Consider the following 20,438-nt stretch of genomic DNA (forward strand, 5'->3'; position numbering starts at 1 on the left):
ATCCTACGATGCTGACACAGCCAGGACCGGCCCCCAAGCCACCGCCTCTTGTCCAAAGTCCAGGGCGATCGTGCTGCTTGCTTGGCTTGTGACAGTTTTGCAATAGTTTGAGTGCAGGGCCAGGAGAGGTGTGGGCTGCCCAGCAGCTGCCCTGACTACTGCGACTGCTCCTGCCCGTGCACCCCTGCCACACGGCTCCTAGGGGGACTTGGGCCACCACGCTCCCTCACCCTCTGTAACTCGTTCCTCATCCTGCTGAGGAGCACAGCCCTACCCAGGCTGCTGGGTAGACGGGCCAGGCCAGTCTCCTATGCCCGGGACCCCCACACACCCCAGGGAAGCCTCAAACTGGCAGGGCCAGCTTTCCTCTGGGGACCAGGGGACCAGGCAGTGGTCTCTCTGCCCTCGGGGCAGGGACAGCACACGGGCAGGCCCCCCTCATCTGAGCGCCTCCTCTGAGAGGCCCTCCTGGGCTCCCTGCCGGAAGGGAGGACAACCCTCTCAGAGTGGCCCCGGTCGCAGCCAGCCTTGTGTTGTCTCCTCTCCCCAGATCTGCCTACTTCCTGGACCCCGAACTCCGCCAGGGCAGGGACTGGGCCTTGGGTGTTTCTGGGTTTCCCAGCAGTGCTTTGTATACATTAGGCACTCAGTAAATGCAGAGAACAGACAAGCTGGCAACAAGACAGATGGCGTCAGTGCACAGCAGAGCACAACTGAGCAGCGTGAGTTGCAGCAGCGTGACTGTCATGGTCACTTATGGTACTGGCAGCGGCACACGGCATTAGTAACTGCCGCGGTTTAGACACCCCTCCCTTGGAGCCCCCGGAGGAGGTGGTCCTGTTTCACGTAGGTGCAGACTCTGAGTCTCCGGACACCAGCAGGTTGTATCTACTTACTCGTTCCGACAGTCTGCTCCTGCCTGGGAGCGCACACCTGCCCTGGACCCAGAGTCAGAACCAAACTTCGGGTCCGCCTCCCCCAGCCTGCTGCGTGGCCCAGGGCAAGCTGGTCCCTCTGTGGGCTCTGCTGTCCCCTCACCATCAAATGGAGGCAGGAACCCCCACCCTGGGGCCTGAGCGCTGTGCAGCGAAAGAGCAGGTGGCTCAGGGCCACTCCTCAGGTGCAGGAGGGACCAGGAGCCCAGGATGGGGTGCAGACAGCTCAGGGGTACTGTCCTGGGGGGCTGATGCAGACTTTCTCACCTGCCTCTGAAGGCGGTGAGCGCCCCGCCCTGGGGTGAGCAAACAGGCTGGAGCACAGGGCCTGCGCTGGGCTCACCGGGGCGTGGGGAGCTCCGGCAAGCTGGGGCAGGCAGGGGTGCACAGGTTCACCGCCGCAACCCTGCGACCCCTGTTTCAGAGACGAGGGAGTGAAGGTCAGATGGGGAGGTCACCTGCCAGGTTGCCCAGGGCTGCTGGGTCGCAGGGTTCACAGCCCTGCCCTGCGGCCTGTGGACAGCCTCGGGCTGTCCACTTGGCTGTGGCCCAGGCCTAGAGGCCTCGGTGGTGGTGGGCGGTGCCTCCCCGTCCACATCTGGGCGGTGACATGGGGCTGGCATTGAGGCTGGGGGCGGGGGCTGCCTGCCCGGTTCCGGCTGGGCTGCTGCTGCGAAGGAAGAAGCTGAGGGCGTCACTGCCACTGCGGCTCTCGGGGGCAACGGGGCTCTGGCTGGCCAGAGGTACACCCCCACGAGGGGCAAGGCTGGGGGCCTCCCTCAGCTGGGCGGGGCTGGGACTGTCCTGGAGCTGGTGGGACCTCCCTCTGCCTCTGGCTGCTGGGCCATCTGGTGCGTGGGCCGCCAGGGCCTTGGCACCCCTCCCCTTTCCTCCACTGGGGAAGGCTTTCCTCGCCCGACCCCCTTCCTCCTACAGCCTGCGAGGAGGGCACATCTGTGCCACCTGCTCTGCAAGGTTAAGTTGTTGCTCAAGGCCTCGGCTCTGTGACAAAGCCCCCACTGTCTGCATGACCCCAAGCTCAGGGCTGTCCCGCGCCCTTACTCCCGGGCAGCTGCCGGAGCTGGTGGAGAGTCGGAGGGGGCAGGAGAGCAGGTTAATGTTGAAGCAGCTGCTCTGGGGAGGTGGAGGCAGGAGGAGCCCTGGGGCTGCCCCCACTGGGGCCACTGCCAGCCCCCAGCCCCAAGCCCGAGGGCAGGAGAGACCTGGTGAGGGGCGTGTGGCAGCTTCCTGGCCAGCAGTGTTTGCACTGGGCAGCGGTTGCGAGGGAAGGAGGCTTTTGCCCAGAAGCAGACCAGGTGCCCTGTGCCCTGGGCAGTGCTGCTCAGCCGAGGGGGGAGGAGGGGCAGGTCCTGGCCTTGGAGAGCCTTCCTCAGTGACCGTGACTTTACCCCAGTAGGACATCCCTCGTGGGGGCTCCTGGAAGACCAAGGACCTTCAAGGACCGAAGGTGAGCACAGACACGTGCAGGGGGGCATGTCTGTCCAGGGCCACCTCCCTGTCCAGGGCCACCTCTGTGGGCAGAAGCAGGTGGGCTGCCACACGGGGGCGAAGGGTGGCTGAGAATGGGCACTGGGAGGCCGGGGACAAGCTCCTGCCAGCAATCCCCCCTCAGACCCCTCCCCGGAGCCTCTCGGATCACAGCTGCCTCCCCTTGGGGGGGGTGGGGAACGCTGGGTGGGGGATGCTGGGTCGGGGGGCAGCCCTGTCCAGCCTGAGAGCCGGGCCCCTCCCTCATCCCCCACTGTGCCCAGGACAGGGGCCCGTGCCCAGCAAGGGCTTGGGTAGCACCATGGTGCAGGTGGGACAGGGTGTGGCAACGGGTCCCCAGCCTCCCCGAAAGCAGGCCTCCAGGGTCGGGGGGAGAGGGGTGCAGGGTATGTAGCCTTTGGATCCACCCGGGCCTGGCCTTGTGCCCCAGTGCAGCAGCACGGTGGCCCCGTGGTCCCAGCCACCTGAGGGAGTCCCTCCGTGCCTCAGACTTCTCCCCGCGAAGCAGGGACACCAGTCTCGCCGCCCGCAGGGGCACAGCAGCTGCAGGTGTTCAGTGGGCGCGAGCGCCGCGTGCTCAGCCCGTGGTCCCACCTGGGAAAGGGAAGCTGATTTTCTTCACTGATTGGCTAACTCGTGTCAGTTGTCACAATGAGTGTGGCGGCACAGCCCGCCTGGGCACCTCGGGTCACAGCCAGACCCCTTTCCCTTTTCCTGCTGCGCCCAGAGAAGGGCACGGAAGCCCTTTGAGGTCCTTTTCCTCCCCATGTCGGGCAGGACCCACCCCCAGGGAGACGCCCTCGGCACCTTCTCTCCTGAGACGGGGCTCCCTGCTCCATCTTCTCTCGTTACTATTAGAATTTTCTGGCTGGGAGGTCTGGGAGGGGTTCCCAAAGGAGGAGGGATTTGGGCAAATCCTGAAGGCCAGCCAGGAAGACCCTAAAGGAGGGAGGCCCCTCAACCCGGCTTCTGGGGCGGCTCTGGGAGGATGGGACTGGGACCGTATCAGCTTCCGCCTCGGGACCCAGAGGCTTTGGCGCCAGTGAGGGAGAAATGACTTGCATCTGGGCTTGGGAGGGGCTTCCTGGGGAACGTGCCGGCTCCACGCTTGAGGGTCGGGTGTCTGGTCTCTAGGCTGCCACCAGCACCCTGCGCCACCTCTCCCTCCCCCCGTTCTCCCTGTGTGTGCACAGGTGACGCCATCCCCTTACCAGGCCCCAGCCCTGCCCTGCTGTCACCACTGCCTCCTCTGGGCCTCCTGCCTCCCCAGTCCCACCCCCACCCCATAACCTGTGGGTCACAGGCACTCGGGGGCATCTTGGCGCTCTAGGGCTGGTGGATGGGCCCCTCTGCACTCCAGCCGCCCCCCAACGTCCTCTTACCATCTGCAGTCTGGGGCTGTGTCCCATGAGAACGGAGCTCCTGGTTTGCTCAACTTGGTCCTCTGTCCCGGGCCCCTCCGTCCTCCCTGCCCTCCCTCATTGGTGGCCCCACTCTCCCAGGCCTCACGTGGGACATCTGCCAGGCCCTGTTCTCTGCCTCTCCTGGGACCCCAGCTTTGACCTTACTGTCTTGGGGCTAACAGAGGCCTGCCCCGACCATGGTCACCCTTGGGCCCAGCCAGAGCCTGCTGTATATCAGGCCCTCAATATGTGCATGCAGGATGAATGAATGAATGAATAAATGAACAAATATCTCGGGAGGCAGCAAGAGGAAGGCCCTGGAAGGCATCACCATGGGGGCCCATATTCCCCTGGGGGGAATTCCCCAGCGAGGGCCCCTGGGCATTCGCTTAGCACAGCCCCCACCGTGTCCCCTCGGCACCCACCCAGCCTGGCTCTCTCCCCAGCTCCCTGTGGTGCCGAAGCCCGGAGTCCCCATGGCGTCGCTGAGCCGAGCCCTGCGTGTGGCCACTGTGTGCCCTCCCTGGAGCCCCGCCCGGGGCCTGGGGCTGCGCCCTCTGACCGGTGCAGCCGGCCCCACGGCTGAGAAGAGTGTGCCATATCAGCGGACCCTGAAGGACGCACAAGACCCCTCAGCAGTGGCCGAAGGCCCCAGCCGGCCTCTGCCCAGCACGGCCAATGTGGTGGTCATCGGCGGGGGCAGCCTGGGCTGCCAGACCCTGTACCACCTGGCCAAGCTGGGCGTGGGTGGAGTGGTGCTGCTGGAGCGTGAGCGGCTGACCTCTGGGACCACCTGGCACACGGCGGGTAGGAGCCAGGGGCCGGGGGAGGGACAGGACTCAGCACGGGGCCAGGCCTGGGTTGCCAACCACAAGCCTGTTAGAGGCAGCTGAGCCGGAGGGGAGAGACCACTGAGAAAAGACTTGTGGTGAGTCTGCAGGCCGCACATTTGGGGGACCGCTTGTCCTCAAGTCTCTGAAGAGCTGTGTGGGCAGAAGGGAGCAGACGCTGCCCGTGTAGCCCTGGAGGGGCTGGAAGCCCCCGGCAGTTGTCTGAGCTAAGAGCAGAAGCCCCTTTCCAGTATGGATCACCAGGGATGAGAGTGTCCTGGGAGTAGGGGAGGACAGAGAGGCCACTTAACCAGTGGCATATATTAAGCACCTATGGTGTGCATGTCCGCAGGGCAGCCAAGCTTCTGCCTTAACCCTTTCACCCAGGGGTGTCCTGGGAAGCAGCTGTCCTGGTCTACAGCGCCTGCCCATTCCTGTGGTGTAAACACCCCCTACCCCTGGCCAACCTTGAGCTCCCAGTGTGAGGCCCGCTGGCCGTGGAGCCAGGGAGAGGTGCACACCCACTCGCGAGAGATGCGAGCCGGCTCCCTCGCTCTGCTGCCTCCAAGCCTTGCGCTTGCCTTCTCGCGCCCACCTTAGCCGGGCTCACACAACCTCTCCCCTGACGTGACCCCAGTCACGTCCCTGGCCTCAGTTCCCAGACTCAGCCGCTGAACGGGGCAGCCTTTGCTGGGAAGAGCAGAAATGTGGGCTGGGAGCTGCCCACTGCCCACTTGCTCTGTGACTGTGGGACAGAGCCCTTTGGTGCCACTTTCATTTCATCTATAAAATAATCATGCCCCCCCCCATAGGTTCGGTGATATCACCGGGACAGGCTCAGCACTGGGCTTGGCACACAGCAGGTGCTCCCTAAGTGGGAGCTTGGATATTGTCACTCTCCACCCAAGGGGTGGGATCCGCCCTAACATTAGCTCTGACCCAGTCACTTCCTGCCCAACAGCCTCTCTGGGCTCCCCCGGGGCTACCGGATATGCTGCAGGGGTGGGGAAGGAGTGCTGCTCCCCTCACTGGGGACTGGGGACTGACCTGCTGCTCCTCCCTCCCGGGACAGGCCTGTTGTGGCAGCTGCGGCCCAGCGACGTGGAGGTGGAGCTTCTGGCCCACACGCGGCGCGTGGTGAGCCGCGAGCTGGAGGAGGAGACCGGGCTGCACTCGGGATGGATCCAGAACGGGGGCCTCTTCATCGCGTCTAACCGGCAGCGCCTGGACGAGTACAAGAGGCTCATGTCGGTGCGTGCGCTCCGGGGGCGTCTCACGTCGGGGATGCGCTCCCTGCGGGGGGGACTCACATCGGGGCTGCGCCCCCGGGGAAGGAGCCCCGACAGGTGACAGATCTGGGTTCCAACCCCCGCGCCGCCCTTGCCGGCTGGGCCACCTGGAGCAAGTGATTTTGCCACCCTGCATTCGGAATTCCCGGAGAACTTGATTGGCCGAGGTCATCCCTGGCTAGGCGGAGCCTGCCCTGATGGGCCACGCCCGAGAACGCCGATTGGCTATGCTTGCGCCAATCAAGTGCGGCGGGGCGTGGTCTACCTGGAACCGCGGCCCGCGCTGGTGTCACCTGAGCCGGGTGACCGGGAACTTGATGCCTGGCCGGACTCCCGGGCTTGTGGGCGGCTTATTTCAGATGATGGACCGACGGACCGTGTGCCGCGCCCTGGCCCGCGCTCCTGTCGATGACATAATGGCGGGAGGGGGGGCGGGGGAGGGAAGGGCGTGTCCGAGCGGGGCGGGGTGGGGGGGACCCTCCAGCCTCGCGTGGAGCCGGCGTGGGGACCGGGAGGCTCTTGGGAGGAACGGGGGAGGGGCCTGCGGCCATGCTCCCCGCGGCTGGTCAATCTCCTGGGGTCCCCCAGCTGGGCAAGGCCTACGGCGTGGAGTCCCACGTGCTGAGCCCCGCAGAGACCAAGGCGCTGTACCCGCTGATGAACGTGGAGGACCTCTACGGGACCCTGTACGTGCCCCACGACGGTACCATGGACCCCGCCGGAACCTGCACCGCCCTGGCTAGGGCGGCGGCTGCCAGGGGAGCACAGGTACAGGTGGCTCTGGTCCCTTACTCCCAGCCTGCCCTCCCGCCTAAGAGGCCCGAGAGCAGAAGGCAAGAGGGCAAGCTCCTTTTCTGAGTGCTGTGTGACCCCTGGGCCGGTTAGGACCTCTCTGGGCCTTCTGATCCACTCTGCAAAGGGGAGTCAGTGCCTGGGGTCTGTTTGGAGACCTCAGTCCAGTCTGCAGGTGTAGCCCCTTCCTGCCTCCTTCCCCTGGGTCTGACTCTGCCCCCAAGTGAATCCCCTAAAATGCTGTCTTGCAACTTTTATCTCCCTTTGTCTGAATTACACAGGTCGTTGTAGTAAAAAATTTAAAATAAGCAAAAAGAAGACAAACAAAAAAGAAATGAAAATCACCCAGCAGTAGCCAGTGTTGATGTTTTAGTGTGTTTCACTCCCAGGATTGTTTTCCATGAAGATATGTGTGTGTACTACATGGAACCAGGCTCTACATGGTTTGGGGACATGAACAAACAGTAGACCACAGACATCTCTGCATTAATCGAATGTCTTGCTTAAAAAAAGAAAGTCGGCTACTGTTTCACATAATGAAAAGGGTCCCGCATTTGTGGCAAGTTCCCCTGTCAAAGGACGGGTGGGTTTCAGTTTTCTGGTGCTCTGGTTACTCCACTTCCCCGACAGTATCCCATGAGACCTGTGGCTAACAGAACAGTGTCCTCGGGTCCCAGCCAGGAGGGACAGTTGCTCAAGAGTAGGTGGTCAGTGCCCCTCAGGGAGCTTGGTGTGGCTTTAGAAGTGGTCCCTTTTGATCCCAGATCATTGAGAACTGCCCAGTGACTGGCATCCGTGTGCGGACAGATGACTTTGGGGTGCGGCGGGTCACGGCCGTGGAGACAGAGCATGGCTCCATCCAGACACCCTGCGTGGTCAACTGTGCAGGTGGGAATGGCATTTCTCCTGATTCCCGGGTGGCCATGCTGGCTGCCCCCTACACCTGTCCCACCCCTGCAGGCCTCTCTCTGAGTCAGGGAGTCTGGAAGGTAGACAGGTCTGCAGAGGTACCGTAGGCCCAGCTGGGCGGCAGCTCCCGGCAGGTGCCAGCAGAGCTGAGCTGGCTGTGCTCTGCCTGCAGGAGTGTGGGCGAGTGCTGTGGGCCAGATGGCTGGAGTCAAGGTCCCGCTGGTGGCCATGCACCATGCCTACGTCGTCACTGAGCGCATCGAGGGGATCCAGGTAGGCGGACAGCCCCGGGTTCTATGTCAGGCTGGGCAGGGGCTGGTGGTGGTGCAGGGACCTGGCCCTGAATCCCAGCTCGGCCACATACAGCTGGTGTGACCCTCCTGGGCTCCCTCACTGCCCTGATCCTCAGCCACCTCCGCTGTGAAGTGGGTAGAGGAAGGGATGAATTGACGGCTAGAAGGATGCGTAGATTGGTGGGTGGAAGGAAGGATGGAAGAGGGAATGGACAGATGCATGGATGGATGAATAGCTGAGTGAGTGGATGGACAGAGAGAGGGAGGGACCAAGGGAGGAATGCGTGGATGGAAGGATGGCAGGATGGATGGAGGGAAGGGAGTTTGTGGACCGGTGAATCCAGGGAGGCAGGGACAAGGGGGCGAGTGGGAGGAGGAGTGTGCGGATGGAGAGATGCATGGATGGGGGAGGGCTGGGCAGAGAGAGGCGGGAGCGAGGATGGCTGTGTGATGGATGGAGGGAGCGCGGGTGGCCGGTGGGCAGGAAGCTCCTAGCCACCGCCACAGCCGAGAGGGGTTGAAGAGGACAGGAGAGGAGAGAGGGCAGGTGGCGCCCAGCCCCAGGGGCTGGCAGGTGCACCCCGGGCCCCTGGCCTCCCTTGGCGGAGGGCTTGCAGAGGTTCTGAGTGCCGGGAATCGGTGCCCTCTGAGACAGGCACCGGGCACATTTGGAAGCATGCAAACGGCCGGGGTCTCTGAAACTCCTGGGCACAGAGCATGGCTAAAAGCTCGGCCGGCTGCACCATGCGGGACAGACTGTGGTTTGGACATCATTGGGAAGCCACGCCCTGAAGGCTGGGGGCCAGCTCTGGGGTCTCCCTTCAGCCATCCTTCCCTCCCGCCCATTTAGAACCCATCTCCCCACCATTCCACCCAACCTCCCTCCCACTCTCCATCCAGTGGCGACTGGGTGAGCTCGGTGTTCCAGGCTGTGTTCTAGAAACCGTGGCTGTAACAGGACGAGAGCTGGGGAGGGTACAGACGAGCGAACAGGCAATTCCAAGTCGTGCTCACAGGGGCTCTGATGGGACCGCAGCCCTGGTGGACCAGGGGCGGCTCCCGGAGGAGGAGGCTGCGTCTAGGTGAGGCAGGGCTGAGGCTGTAGGGTGGGGACAGTATGAGAGACTGCCCTTGCTAGGCTCAGCCCAGCAAAGCTGGGTGCCTGGACCTGCAGCGGCCTGTCCGACCCTGCGTGAGCCTGACATCCCTCCATTCGCCGCGGAGGCGCCAGAGCGATGTAGAGGCTGGGGAGGTGGGGCGGCCTGGGTCTCAGTGGGCCCTGGGCAAGCCCCTCCCCTGGTCGTAGTCCCCGTCATAGAACGAGCGTGACGTCCAGCAGATGCTCACGGAGGGTCGCTGGCGTACTGCTGGGTGTGCAGGGCAAAGAGCGACCATGCTGCTTGGGGCCGAGCACTGAGGCCTCCATGGGGTCCGTGGGGAGAGCCGCTCCCCCAGGTGGCCGCGAGGGGTCGCCCTCAGACCGCAGCGGGCTCCGGGAGAGCGGAGCAGAGGCTGAGTCCTGGCGATGGGGCTGCAGGGAGTGTTGGCCACAGGGTGTCCACGGAGCCCAGGACTGCGGCTCCAAGCCCCCGGACCGGCCTCCTCCTAACTCCTGTCTTGGAGGCACCTTTCAGGCAAGAAGCCGGCGCTCAGCCTGGGCCTCTGCAGCTGCCCCCTCCTATGAGGGTGTTATTTACAAAGCCCTTTGGGGTCCCCGTGTGCCTCTCGGTACACGGCACAAGGAAAGGGCTACGAGTCCCAGAAGCTCTGAGACTCAGTAGGAGAAGATTAGAGATTTGGGGTTTCGGACAAAGTCCCAAAAGCTCCCCTGCGGCCCCCTGGCCACGTGCAGGTGTCTGGAAGTCGGTGCTTCCGGAGGCTGCAGGGGGCAGTTGGTTTGACTCTGGGAGGGCAGCGGCCTCTGACCCTGACCTGCCACCTCCATGGTCTGACCGCTGGACAGACCAGAGAACAACCTCGTCATGCCCAGACAGGTCCCGTAGCCAGGCGGTCTGTCCTGGGGTGTGTGTCCACCCCTCCCTGTTGGCTGGCGGCCTTGTGCTGGGGGACACTGTCTGTCCAGACCAGACACCGCCTCACAGCGTGGGGGTGGGGGCTCCGGCTGGCAGGTGAGGGCTCAGGGCTCACACGCTGTTCATCTTTCTCTGGGGCAGCCGGAGGGCTGTTGCCCCAGCGTCCTCTGTTCTGAGGAGCCGTCCCAGGCCTGGGTCCCAGCACCCTGTCCCCGTTCCCTTCCCTCTCTGATCTCTGCCTCCATTAAGGCAGGTGGCCTCGGGCTCTCAGACGTTTCCCATGGCAACCACCCTCTAAGCAAGGGGGACAGCTCTATCCCAGGGCAGAGTGGTGGGCAAGAGCCCGGGCTCTGGATTTGAATGCCGACCCCTCTATTGCCGAGCCCAGAAAAGTGCAGTCACCACTCTGAGCCTCAGTTTCCTTTTCTGCAAAATGGGCAATCACTGTCCCTATGGCATAGGGCTGGGCTGAGGGGAGCGTGGAGTGAGGCAGCTGAGCGTGGTGCCCGGCCGCAGCAGGTGCACACGAAGTCATAGCTGTGCTGAGCCTGATGATGACCGAGGGCGTGGAACGGTCCAGTCGGCCCGTGCTTTGGCGGGAGAGGCCAAGGAAGGCAGGGCCATCAGGCGGGACTTGGATGGGGTGGGTGGGGGGAGAAGCAGGAATTGATGGAAGGGAGTGGGCTGCGGTCAGGAGGCAGGAACGTCGATGGCCATACGGGGGACAGCCAGAGCAGGGGAGCTCCCGCATGGAGAGAGCAGCCTGGGTGCCAGGTGGACACCCTGGTGCTGAGCTGGGCACGCTGGGTGCTTGGAGGCAGTGGGGGCTGTGCCAGGGCAGGAATGTCAGGACACTGGTCCTGCTGGGACAAATGTCGGGGGCTTCCCTGGCCACCAGGTGTCCCCGCCGCTCTGGTCCAGGGAGCGCTGGGCTTTCCTTTGTTTGGGCTTTGGAGCAGTCGTGCTGGTGGAGGCAATGATATAACTTATTATTTTTAACCAGTGCTCGGTTACCGAGAACGTCAATGTGCCTCCTGACAACCGTCCCTCAGTGTGGATATTCTTGCTCCAGTTCCCGAGGAGCAGGGCCTGGAGGCTGGGGGCATCTGCCGGGGCATCTGCCGGAGCACCCCTCTGCGCTCAGAGCCGGCACGCAGGGTCACACCCCCACGTTGCTCTCCGGGGCAGGGGTGGTGAGGAGGCGTTGAGAAGAGGCGGTTCCCGCGTGCAGAGGAGCCACCGTGGCGGTGGTCTCTTCCCACGCGGGCTCGCCTTCTACGTGGTTTTGCTCTGTCGTTTGCTGTTAGGTTGGTAGGGTCGCGTGCAAGATACGGCCGCGGAAATACTGTTATCTCCCGAGCAAGCGGTGTCCGGCGTTTTATGTTTCCTGCGGTTTCCCAGCTGCTCAGTTTCCGGTGTAACCGTCACGTGTGCGTGTGTGTGTGCGTGTGTGTGTGTGTGTGTGTGTGTGCGCGTGCGCAACGCTATAGGTGTGTGTGACGTCATCCTTGTGCCCCAAACCCACACCTGCTACCAGGCGTTCCCCACTCCCCACCCTGTCCTGGGATTTTCCTACTCTGGACGTTATGCAGACGGAATCTCATGGGGTGTCTGGCTTCTTGCCCTTGGCACGCACTCTCAGGGCGCACCCAGGTGGTGCAGGTGCCAGCGCCGCACTCCTTCTGGCGGCTGAACAGGATTCTGTTGTACAAATACAGCACGTTTTGTTACTACTTACCCATTTTGCCGTCAATGGACGTTGAGTTCTTTCCACTTTTTGGTTATTACGAATAGTGCTGCTGTGAACATAAGTGTACACATTTCTGTGGGGACATATGTTTTCATTTCTCTCGAGCATACGTAGGTTGAGCATCCCAAATCCAAAAATCCAAATCCGAAGTGCTCCTAGGTCCAACCTCTCTGAGCACCAGCACGACACTCAAAGGAAGTGCACGCTGGAATATTTCGGATTTCGGCTTTTCAGGTTTGAGATGCTCAACTGGTACGTATATAATGCAGATATTCCAAAATATGAAAAAATCCGCAATCCAAAACGCTCTGGTCCCAAGAATTCCAGATAAGGGATTCTGACCCGTACGTAGGAGTGGCCGCGCCGGGTCACGTGGCAGTGCCGGGTCACGTGGCAGCTCTATGTTTGCATCTTGAGGATCCGTCGTGCTGTTCTCCCGAGAAGCTGCACCACTTTGCCACCAGTGGTGCACGAGGGACCCGCTGTCCCCACGTCCTCGCCAGCTCTCGCTACTGTCTGTCTTACTCTAGTCATCCCGGAAGGTGTGACGTGGCATCGCGTCACCTGCTGACTGGGAGCATCTTTCCGTGGCCTGTTGCCATGGAACTTGGCTCCTTCTTTGGGAAAACGTCTACTCAACCCTTTGCCCGTCTTTCAAGAGAGTTGCTTGTCTTTTTACCGAGTTGTCGGAGCCCTTCACGTGTTCTGGCCTCAAGTCCTGCACCAGATACACGGTTTACAGACGTCTTCTCCAGTGCGGTGGGTTGTCTTCTCACCTTCTTTATGGTATGTTTGCAGCACGAGTTTTACATTTTTGTGACCTCCAATCCAGCTCTATTTTTTCCCTTTTGTTGTTTGTGCTTTTGGTGTTGTATTTAAGGAGATGTTTTCTAACCCAGGACTACAAAGATTTACTCCTAATATCTTCTTCTAAGACATTTACAGTTTCAGCTCTTACAATTAGGTCTGGGACCCATCTCGAGTTAGATTTTGTGTATGGCGTGAGGAAGGGATCCGACCTCGTTCCGTCGCGTGTGGCTATCCAGTTGTCACGGCAGCATTTGCTGAACAGACTGTTTCATCTTGTCCTGTCACTGGTGTTGCAAATCAATTGACCGTCAGTACAGAGGTCTGTCCTGGACGCTCAGTTCTACTCCGGTGAGCTGATGTCTGTCCTCGTGTCAGTGCCACTGTTCTGTCTGCTGCAGCTTTGTGGTAAGTTTTGAAATTAGTGAGTCCTTTAGCTTTGTTCTTCCTTTTCAAGGTTGTTTAGAATATTCTGGGTTCCTTGCATTTCCATAGGAATTTTGAAATTAGCTCGTCAGTTTCTGCAAGAAAGCCAGCTGAGATTTTGATAGGGATCGTGTTGAATCTGTAGATCAATTTGGGGTATGTTGTTGCCTTAACAGTAAACAGTAAGTCTTTTATTTCATGAGCATGGGGTTCCTTTCCACTTATTTAGGTCTCTACTTTCTTCCAAAAATATTTTCTTGTTGTTAGAATACAATTTTTGCACATCTTTTGTTAAATTTATTCCTAAACATATAATTTTTTGTGATGATAATGTAAACGGAATTATTTAATTTCCTTTTCACATTGTTCATTGCTAGTGTACTGAAATAATGAGAGTTTTTGGTATTTTTGTTTTTGTATATTCACCTTATATTCTGCAGCTTTGCTCAACTCTTTTATTAATTCTAGTACTTTTTTTTAGTGGGTTTCTGAGGATTTTCTATATACGAGATCATATTATCTGTAAATAGGGACCTTTTCACTTCTTCTTTTCCAATCCGGATGCCTTTTATAACTTGTTGCCTCCCTGCGGCCCTGGCTGGAGCCTCCAATGCAGCACTGAACAGAAGTGGTGAGAGTGGGCACCCTGCCCTCACTCCTGGTCTTAGAGGAAGTCAGCCGGTCTTCCTCCGTGAAGTCTGGCGTTACTGTGGGTCTTGTGTAGATACCCTTTATCAAGTGAGGAGGTTCCCTTCTATCCCAAGTCTGTTGAGTGTTTGTTGAGGGTTTTTATCATGAAAGGTGTTGGATTCTGTCAAAGGCTTTTCCTGCATCTATGGAAATGATTATTTGTTTTGTCTCTTGCTCTGTTGATGTGATGTATAGTATCACCGTGATTGACTTTCATGCATTAAACCAACCTTGCATTCCTGGGCAGATCCCACTTGGTCATGGTGTCCTCTCTTTTTCACACACAGCTGGATCCACTTTGCTAGTGTTTTGTTGAGGATATTTACATTTATATTTATAACTGGTACTGTTTTTCCCCGAATGTTTCAACAACTCCGTCAAACACCTACTGATGGTGTTTTCTGAACACTCACACACACCAGATAGACCACATCAAGGCTCTAATCTCGTCCCCACCACCCCCCAGGACTCGGATCTCCTGCTCCGCTGGGGACTGACCGCCTCTGCCTGTTGCTAAGCTGTCACCTGAGACCTTCCTCCCGCCCCTTCTGTTGGGGTCTGCTGTTAGCCGTGGCTTGGTTGATTTTCCTACTTTTGTCAAAGCAGTTCTCTGGTGGTTTACTGAGAAGGGGCACGTGGGAAGTAAATGTTTTATGACCACGAATGTCTGCAAAAGTCTTCATTCTCTCCTCACACGTGACTGATGGCTTGACGGGGTCTGGAATTCTATGTTTAAAATCAGTGTCCGTCAGGATTTTGAAGATGTTCTCCAAGTCTCCAGCCTCCAGCGACACAGTCGCTTTGTTTGTGACCCTCCTGGTCACTGGTGTCCTGATGTGTCACAGGGCATGGGCTCTGCCCAGTGCCAGGGCTTGGCGGGCATTCGCGGGCCCTCCATACGGACTCGTGGTTTTAGATCTGAGATTTCTTGGACTGTTGCTTTGACATCTTCCTCAACTCTGTTTTTCTGGAACCCTGTAAGATGGACGTTGGACTTTCAGGATTGACCTGATTTTCTGATTTTTCTCCCTCCAAATTTCCATTTCTTCATCTTTTTTAGCCTAACAGCTGGATGATGGTCTCAGCCTTATCTGACCCTTCTGTTGCATTTTGATTGTTGTGTCTAATTTAAAGACTTCTTTCTTGACCTTGGATTCCTTTCTCATGCACCTTGTTTTATGGACCCATCCTGTCCTATCTCTAAAGTTCTTGTTGTAGTTTCATTTTTGAAAGTGAGTTTCCAGCAGGCTGATCAGCAGCTTCGAGGGGACAACTGGAGGCCTCTCAGGGAGGTCACGCGGGGCAAGGCCTCCTCTTTGGTGAGGGACCTGGTGTCAGTGTCTCCGGCTTCCCTGGGCCACTCACCATCTCTGCAGAAGGGTCTCTGGTCTGCTGTCGGGGTGAGGGGATGGCAGTCCCTCCCCTGCTCCCTCCACAGAGTCAGATCCTCTGTCACCCTCTCTGGAGGGACCTGGGGTAGCCACAGCTCAGCCTCTGCAGATTTAAGGTGATCTGGGAGGGGGACAAGTTGCCTGGACTTGTTCAGTCTCCCTCCCACTGCCCCCAAACTGGAGCTAAAGCACCACCCCTGCTCCACCTGCTCCACATCCTCCAGAGTGGCCGACCCTCCCTCCTCTTCGTGGCCGACCCTCCCTCCTCCGTGTGGCCGACCCTCCCTCCTCCATGTGGCCGACCCTCCCTCCTCCGCGTGGCCGACCCTCCCTCCTCCGCGTGGCCGACCCTCTCTCCTCCACGTGGCCGACCCTCCCTCCTCCATGTGGCTGACCTTCCCTCCTCTGCGTGGCCGACCCTCCCTCCTCTGTGTGGCTGACCCTCCCTCCTCCGCGGTGTGCCTCCTGTTCCTTGTCTTTGTGGGCCACACTTTCTTCTCCCCCGCCCCCGCCTCCACTCCCATCCAGCCTTCCCTCTCCCTGCTCCTTGGCTGCTGTGCTGCAGGATTTGGGGAAGCAGAGACTTGAGTGGGAGCGGTCTTTCCCCTGTGTGTAACTCAGGCCCCGTGTCCCCTCTGTCCTCAGGGTCCTAAAACAAGAAGGAAGCGCCGTGGGTCCATCCTGGGCCTGTGCTCCCTGGTGGAGGTGCTGGGCCCACCAGGCTCGGGCAACCAGCCCCACCCAGCCCTGCTGACACAGGGCCGCTCTGTCTGCCTTCCAGAACATGCCCAACGTCCGTGACCACGATGCCTCTGTCTACCTCCGCCTCCAAGGGGACGCCCTGTCTGTGGGTGGCTACGAGGCCAACCCCATCTTTTGGGAGGAGGTGAGACGCCCTGGGAGGTGAGGGCGCTGGGGCGGTGGGAGGGGTTTGGGGCTGCGTCTCAGCATGGAGAGGGCCTCTGCCAGGAAGCCCCCCCTCCCGAAGTTCCTTGGGGCACACCTGAGAAACGGCAGGCTCAAAGTGTCTTACTCTGAAGACGCGGCACACAGGCACAGCCTCAAAGCATTGGCAGTTAGAGGCTGCCCCGGCCGAAATCAGGACACTTCAGTCCTCTGTCCACCAGCAGGTGACCCCGTGCCCTCCCCGCTACCACCTACAGCAGCATCACCCAGTCTGGCTGCTCCCCTGGCAGCTTCCGGGGCAGAGGCCCCGTGGCCCCTCCTGCATTTACGCATTTAGTCCCCAAGTTGAAGGACTACATGGCTGCTTTGTGCACTGAGCACAGTTAGCCGGGCAAGGGTCAGCCTGGAGAGACTGGCTGGAAGGATGCCCTTCAGGCGGGTGGTCAGGGCGGGCTTTCCCAGGAAGGGGACCAAGTACAGCCCCACCCCCAGAGGACAAGCCAGCACGGGCAGGTCTGGCGAGGAGCTGCCCGGTTAGAGGTGAAGGCCTTGAGTTCATATAGAGCTCGCCCTTCCTGGAGAGCGCAGGGAAGGTCTCCCTTCCGGAACATGCCCAGCGTCCGTGATCACATCGCCTCTGTCTACCTGGAGTGGCGAGGCCAGCGGTAGAGGCGGGTGGGGCTTTGAGGGCCACAGGGAGCCCAAGGGGCTCGAGAGCACGGGAGGGCACAGTGTGACTTAGGAGAGGGGGTTGAAGGAGGGCGGGGAAGCAGGCTGACCAGCCAGAGGCCACTGTGACACTCGAGGCAGAGCAAGGGGGCGCCTGGGCAGTCTGGGGAAGGGGACAGACAGGCCCCCCTGTTGATGTGCGGGAGATAAACTGCAGGGCCCGCGGGTGACCAGCCCTCGGCTCATCTGACCCGGCGGAGGCTGGCCTGGCCCCCCACCTGGCCAGGGGGGGTCTGGACAGCCGTCACAGGGCAGGTTTGGTGCGGGACGCATGCCCTTCTTGGGGCCAAAGGAGACAGTGCCCTGCCCTGCTCTTGCAGGTGTCAGACAAGTTTGCCTTCGGCCTCTTTGACCTGGACTGGGACGTGTTCACCCAGCACATCGAAGGCGCCATCAACCGCGTCCCCGTGCTGGAGAAGACAGGCATCAAGTCCACGGTCTGCGGCCCAGGTGAGTGGGGGGCCGTGAAGCTGGGGCGCGGCATCCTTGGGTTCTCCGGGCCGACGACTGTTGGTGCGATGCCCGTGCTGAGGCCGGCTGTGCCGGGCGGGGCCCAGCGCTGTCCCCGGCTCTCCCACTGCTGCCTCCAGCAGCCCTGGCGCGGGCGCTGCTTTTACTCTTCTCTGCCAGCAAAGAGCTGAGCGCAGAGGGACAGTCATTTGCCCCAGGCATACGGCCAGGGCTTCTTCCTCCGGTGTGACCTCCTGGCGGCCCAGCCTGGGCTCGTCATCCCCAGACTTGATCTGGCCCTGGCGGTTGGTGTTTTCATCCGTAAAACGGGAACCGTGGCCCCATGCCAGCGCCCTGTGAGGCTGAGCGAGGAACGGAAGGGCCGGGACCTGTCCTGACCCGACGCTCACACGGCTCTAAGCCCGGGCCTGAGTCCAGCCTCAGCCCTCGCTGCTCCCAGAGTGCGCAGCCCTGGCCAGGACCCCTGGCAGCCTCAGTCCCTGTTCTTGGGCCTCGGCAGCCGGCACCCAGCAGGGAAGGGCTCCAGTACATACCCAGGTCCTCCTTGCTGGCCCCGGGAGCTGGGCTGGAGGGGGCTGCAGTGGGAGGGGGTGCTCAGCTCCTGACACAGCCCAACCCCTCCCTGCAGGCCAGTGCTCAGAGGGCACCCCAGGCTCTGTGCCAGGCTGAGGTGCAGGGGCGTGAGGCTGCTGGCCTGGCAAAGGGGTGATCTCTGGGACGCGGGAGGGGCTCCCAGCCCCACAGGGGAGCCCCAGGGCGAGTAGCTGACCACAGCTTGGGGGTGGCGGGGCCACAGCCTGAGGACGCAGGGTGGGCTGCCTGGAGGCGGATGGCCCAGCCGAGCCCTGAAGGGTGAGTTGGTGCTGTGCCAGGTGCGGGATGAGTGCTCCAGGCAGAGGAGCAGCGTGTGGACGTGTGTTCAGGTGAGGCCCCCATCGTGGTTCTGGCGGAGTCACACGGGGCCGCCTCCTTCCTGGGAGGGGGCCCTGCCCCTACTTCAGGGCTGTGAGGAGAGAGGGTCCAAAAGATACAGTGTTGCCCCCAAAAGAAACTTTGTGTCCGAGGCCCCTTTGTGCCTCAGTGCTGCCATCTGTGAAATGGGTGATGGAGCTGGGGGGAGACACAGGTGCCCAGGGCCAGTGGCTGCAGTGAAACTGGACACATCAGGGACATTAAGGAGCTCCCCCAGGTCCTGCAGGGCATGAGTGACAGGGCCAGGGCAGGGTGGGGTAGGCTCCCGATGCCCAGGGGGCTGTGGCCTCCGTCCTGGCCCACGCAGCCTCTTCCTTCCATTCGGCTCCCGGGGCAGCCTTTGCTGCGAGGTGCAGCTGCCAGGAAGCAGTTGGCGCTGCAGGCGGCCAGCGCAGCCTACGGGGTGCAAGTGGGCGCTGAGGGCCGTGACTCACTGCCCCACCCCCCAGCGCACCCTGCCGCGTGGGACCGGCGGTGAGAAACGCAGGCCTGGGAGAATCCCAGGGGTGTGCAGAATCGGGCGGCTCTCTCGTTCTAATTAGCCTGGGGAGCGTCGCTCCCGCGAAGCCCCATTCCGGGGAGACGTGCGTGCGAGGACGTTGTGTGTCTGGTCTCCCAGCAGGGGTGGGAGGTTTCCTGGGAAAATCAGCATTTCTCCTCGCCAGGCACGGTCAGTGGCCTTTGGCCTCCAGAAAAGAGCAGGGAAGTCCCAGGCCCCCTTGACTTAGGGGGACAAGGGCCGGCAGAGCTCCCGGTCTGGGACTGCGGGGGTCAGAGCCGGTGGGGGTGGGAGCCGCGAGCCGGCCCCGTCCTCACTGCCCGGAGGCCCACGTGTCCTCGGCTTGCTCAATCCCGCTGAGTCATCTGTGAAACATCCCAGAGACCCTTGTCCTCGCAGCTGCCCTCCCGCCGGCCCCGGGCGGCTCTGTCCTCCAGCTCCCTGGGAGCCTGCTCAGAGCCCCTCTTGCCTGCCCTGGCTGCAAATAGTCCCAGCCCTGCCGAAGCGCCCGGCCTTGGCCAGAGCTCACCCAGACTCACCTCTTCTTCCCACCTGACAGCGCCTCCTCCAGAGCCCTCCGTCTCCGGCCATTCTGGCCTCTGCCCTCTGCCCCTCACAGCCCAGCCTCTCACGGCCCCGGGCAGCTCCGAACGCTCGGCCAGGGTCTCTGCCCTCCTTGAGCCCCTGCCCTCGGAGACTGAACGTGGTCCTGCCCCTTTGGCCTGCAGCCGCCCCCTCCTGTCGCCTGGGAGCTTTCCGAGCTTCCCCATTGCTGGGTGCCCCTTAGGTTGCTACGCCTCGGTCACCCTCCGGGGGGCAGGAGGACACTTGCTCCTGGTCGAGGTGCAGGGCTGACCACACGGGCTTGGAGCACCAGCCCCGGCCGGCCACCCCCATTCCACCACGCACAGAGAGACCGGCATGTGTCAGACCCGACACCCCGCGGCGTCCTCATTGCACTGTAACACGCTGGTGGCGCTGGCGACCCTGCACCGTAGCGGGTTGCTGGGAGCAGCCGGCACCTCACCCTGGGGCATCTTCTTTACGAGATGCCCTGTCGCCTGCTCGCTCGAGCGCTTGCTGTGTCCCCCTCGCTGTCTGCCAGCTCCTGGGGTGGGGGAGGGGGTGTCTTGTTCCTGGCTGCCCCGCCGGCCTGGGCACGGGGTAGGTGAGCTGCTGAAGTGTTTGCAGCCGACTAGTGCACGGCTGTGGGGAGGACGTGCCGCTACCCCGATCTCACAGTGAGGAACCGAGGCTCGAAGAGGGGACGGGAGCCTCACGTCACACAGCTGGGAAGGGCTGAAGCAGGGTCTGAGTCCAGGACTGGGGCCGCAAAGTCCAGCCTGGTCCCTGTCCCAGCACGTCTGGCCTGTGTCCGAGGCTCCTGGCAGCAGACAGGCAGGGCTCGGTCCCCTCTCCTGGAGAACCTACCATCTTGCAGCAGACGTGTCAGGAGCCTATTTGCCGGTTGCCTGTGCTAGGCCGCGGGACAGGGTGGTGAGCAAAACCCGGCCCTGCCCTGGCATAGTCACTGGTGGTGACAGCAGGGTGTGTGACAGGAGCACAGCCTGTGCCCAGGTCAGCGAAGGGTCCTCGTCCATGGGAGAATAGCAATGGCCGCGATGCAGACCCGGACCCCAAGGGAGAGCGTGGTCACTCACAGTCGGTGGTTCTGGCAAATGCCAAGCAGCCCCGGGGAACGCAGCCAGGGAAATCAGGGAGGCTCCCTGGAGGAAGTGGCACTGAGCTGGGTCTGAGGATGGAGCACCTAGAGGAAGGAGCCACCTGCAGACAGTTGCCGGGT

The 20,438-nt window shown here is 61.3% G+C and overlaps 1 protein-coding gene across 3 annotated transcripts in view; it reads left to right on the top strand.

The window, feature by feature from the left end:
• The first annotated feature begins 1,603 nt into the window (after positions 1-1,603).
• Positions 1,604-20,438, top strand: part of SARDH (sarcosine dehydrogenase) — a 55,499-nt gene continuing 36,664 nt past the window's right edge. For 2 of the 3 annotated variants that reach the window (XM_012664705.1, XM_012664707.1), the window contains exons 1-9: positions 1,604-1,678; positions 2,350-2,403; positions 4,294-4,654; positions 5,750-5,928; positions 6,555-6,734; positions 7,523-7,646; positions 7,840-7,940; positions 15,839-15,943; positions 17,013-17,142. In XM_012664705.1, coding sequence (XP_012520159.1) covers positions 4,324-4,654; positions 5,750-5,928; positions 6,555-6,734; positions 7,523-7,646; positions 7,840-7,940; positions 15,839-15,943; positions 17,013-17,142 — 1,150 coding nt within the window. In that variant the 5' untranslated portion in view covers positions 1,604-1,678; positions 2,350-2,403; positions 4,294-4,323. Of the gene's footprint in view, positions 1,679-1,868; positions 1,911-2,349; positions 2,404-4,293; positions 4,655-5,749; positions 5,929-6,554; positions 6,735-7,522; positions 7,647-7,839; positions 7,941-15,838; positions 15,944-17,012; positions 17,143-20,438 lie in introns of those variants that run through there. The other variant, XM_012664706.1, reaches the window with a different exon arrangement.

The sequence above is a fragment of the Propithecus coquereli genome, unplaced genomic scaffold (genome assembly GCF_000956105.1).
Source record: "Propithecus coquereli isolate 6110/MARCELLA unplaced genomic scaffold, Pcoq_1.0 Scaffold907, whole genome shotgun sequence".
In the NCBI taxonomy this organism is placed as follows: Eukaryota; Metazoa; Chordata; class Mammalia; order Primates; family Indriidae; genus Propithecus; species Propithecus coquereli.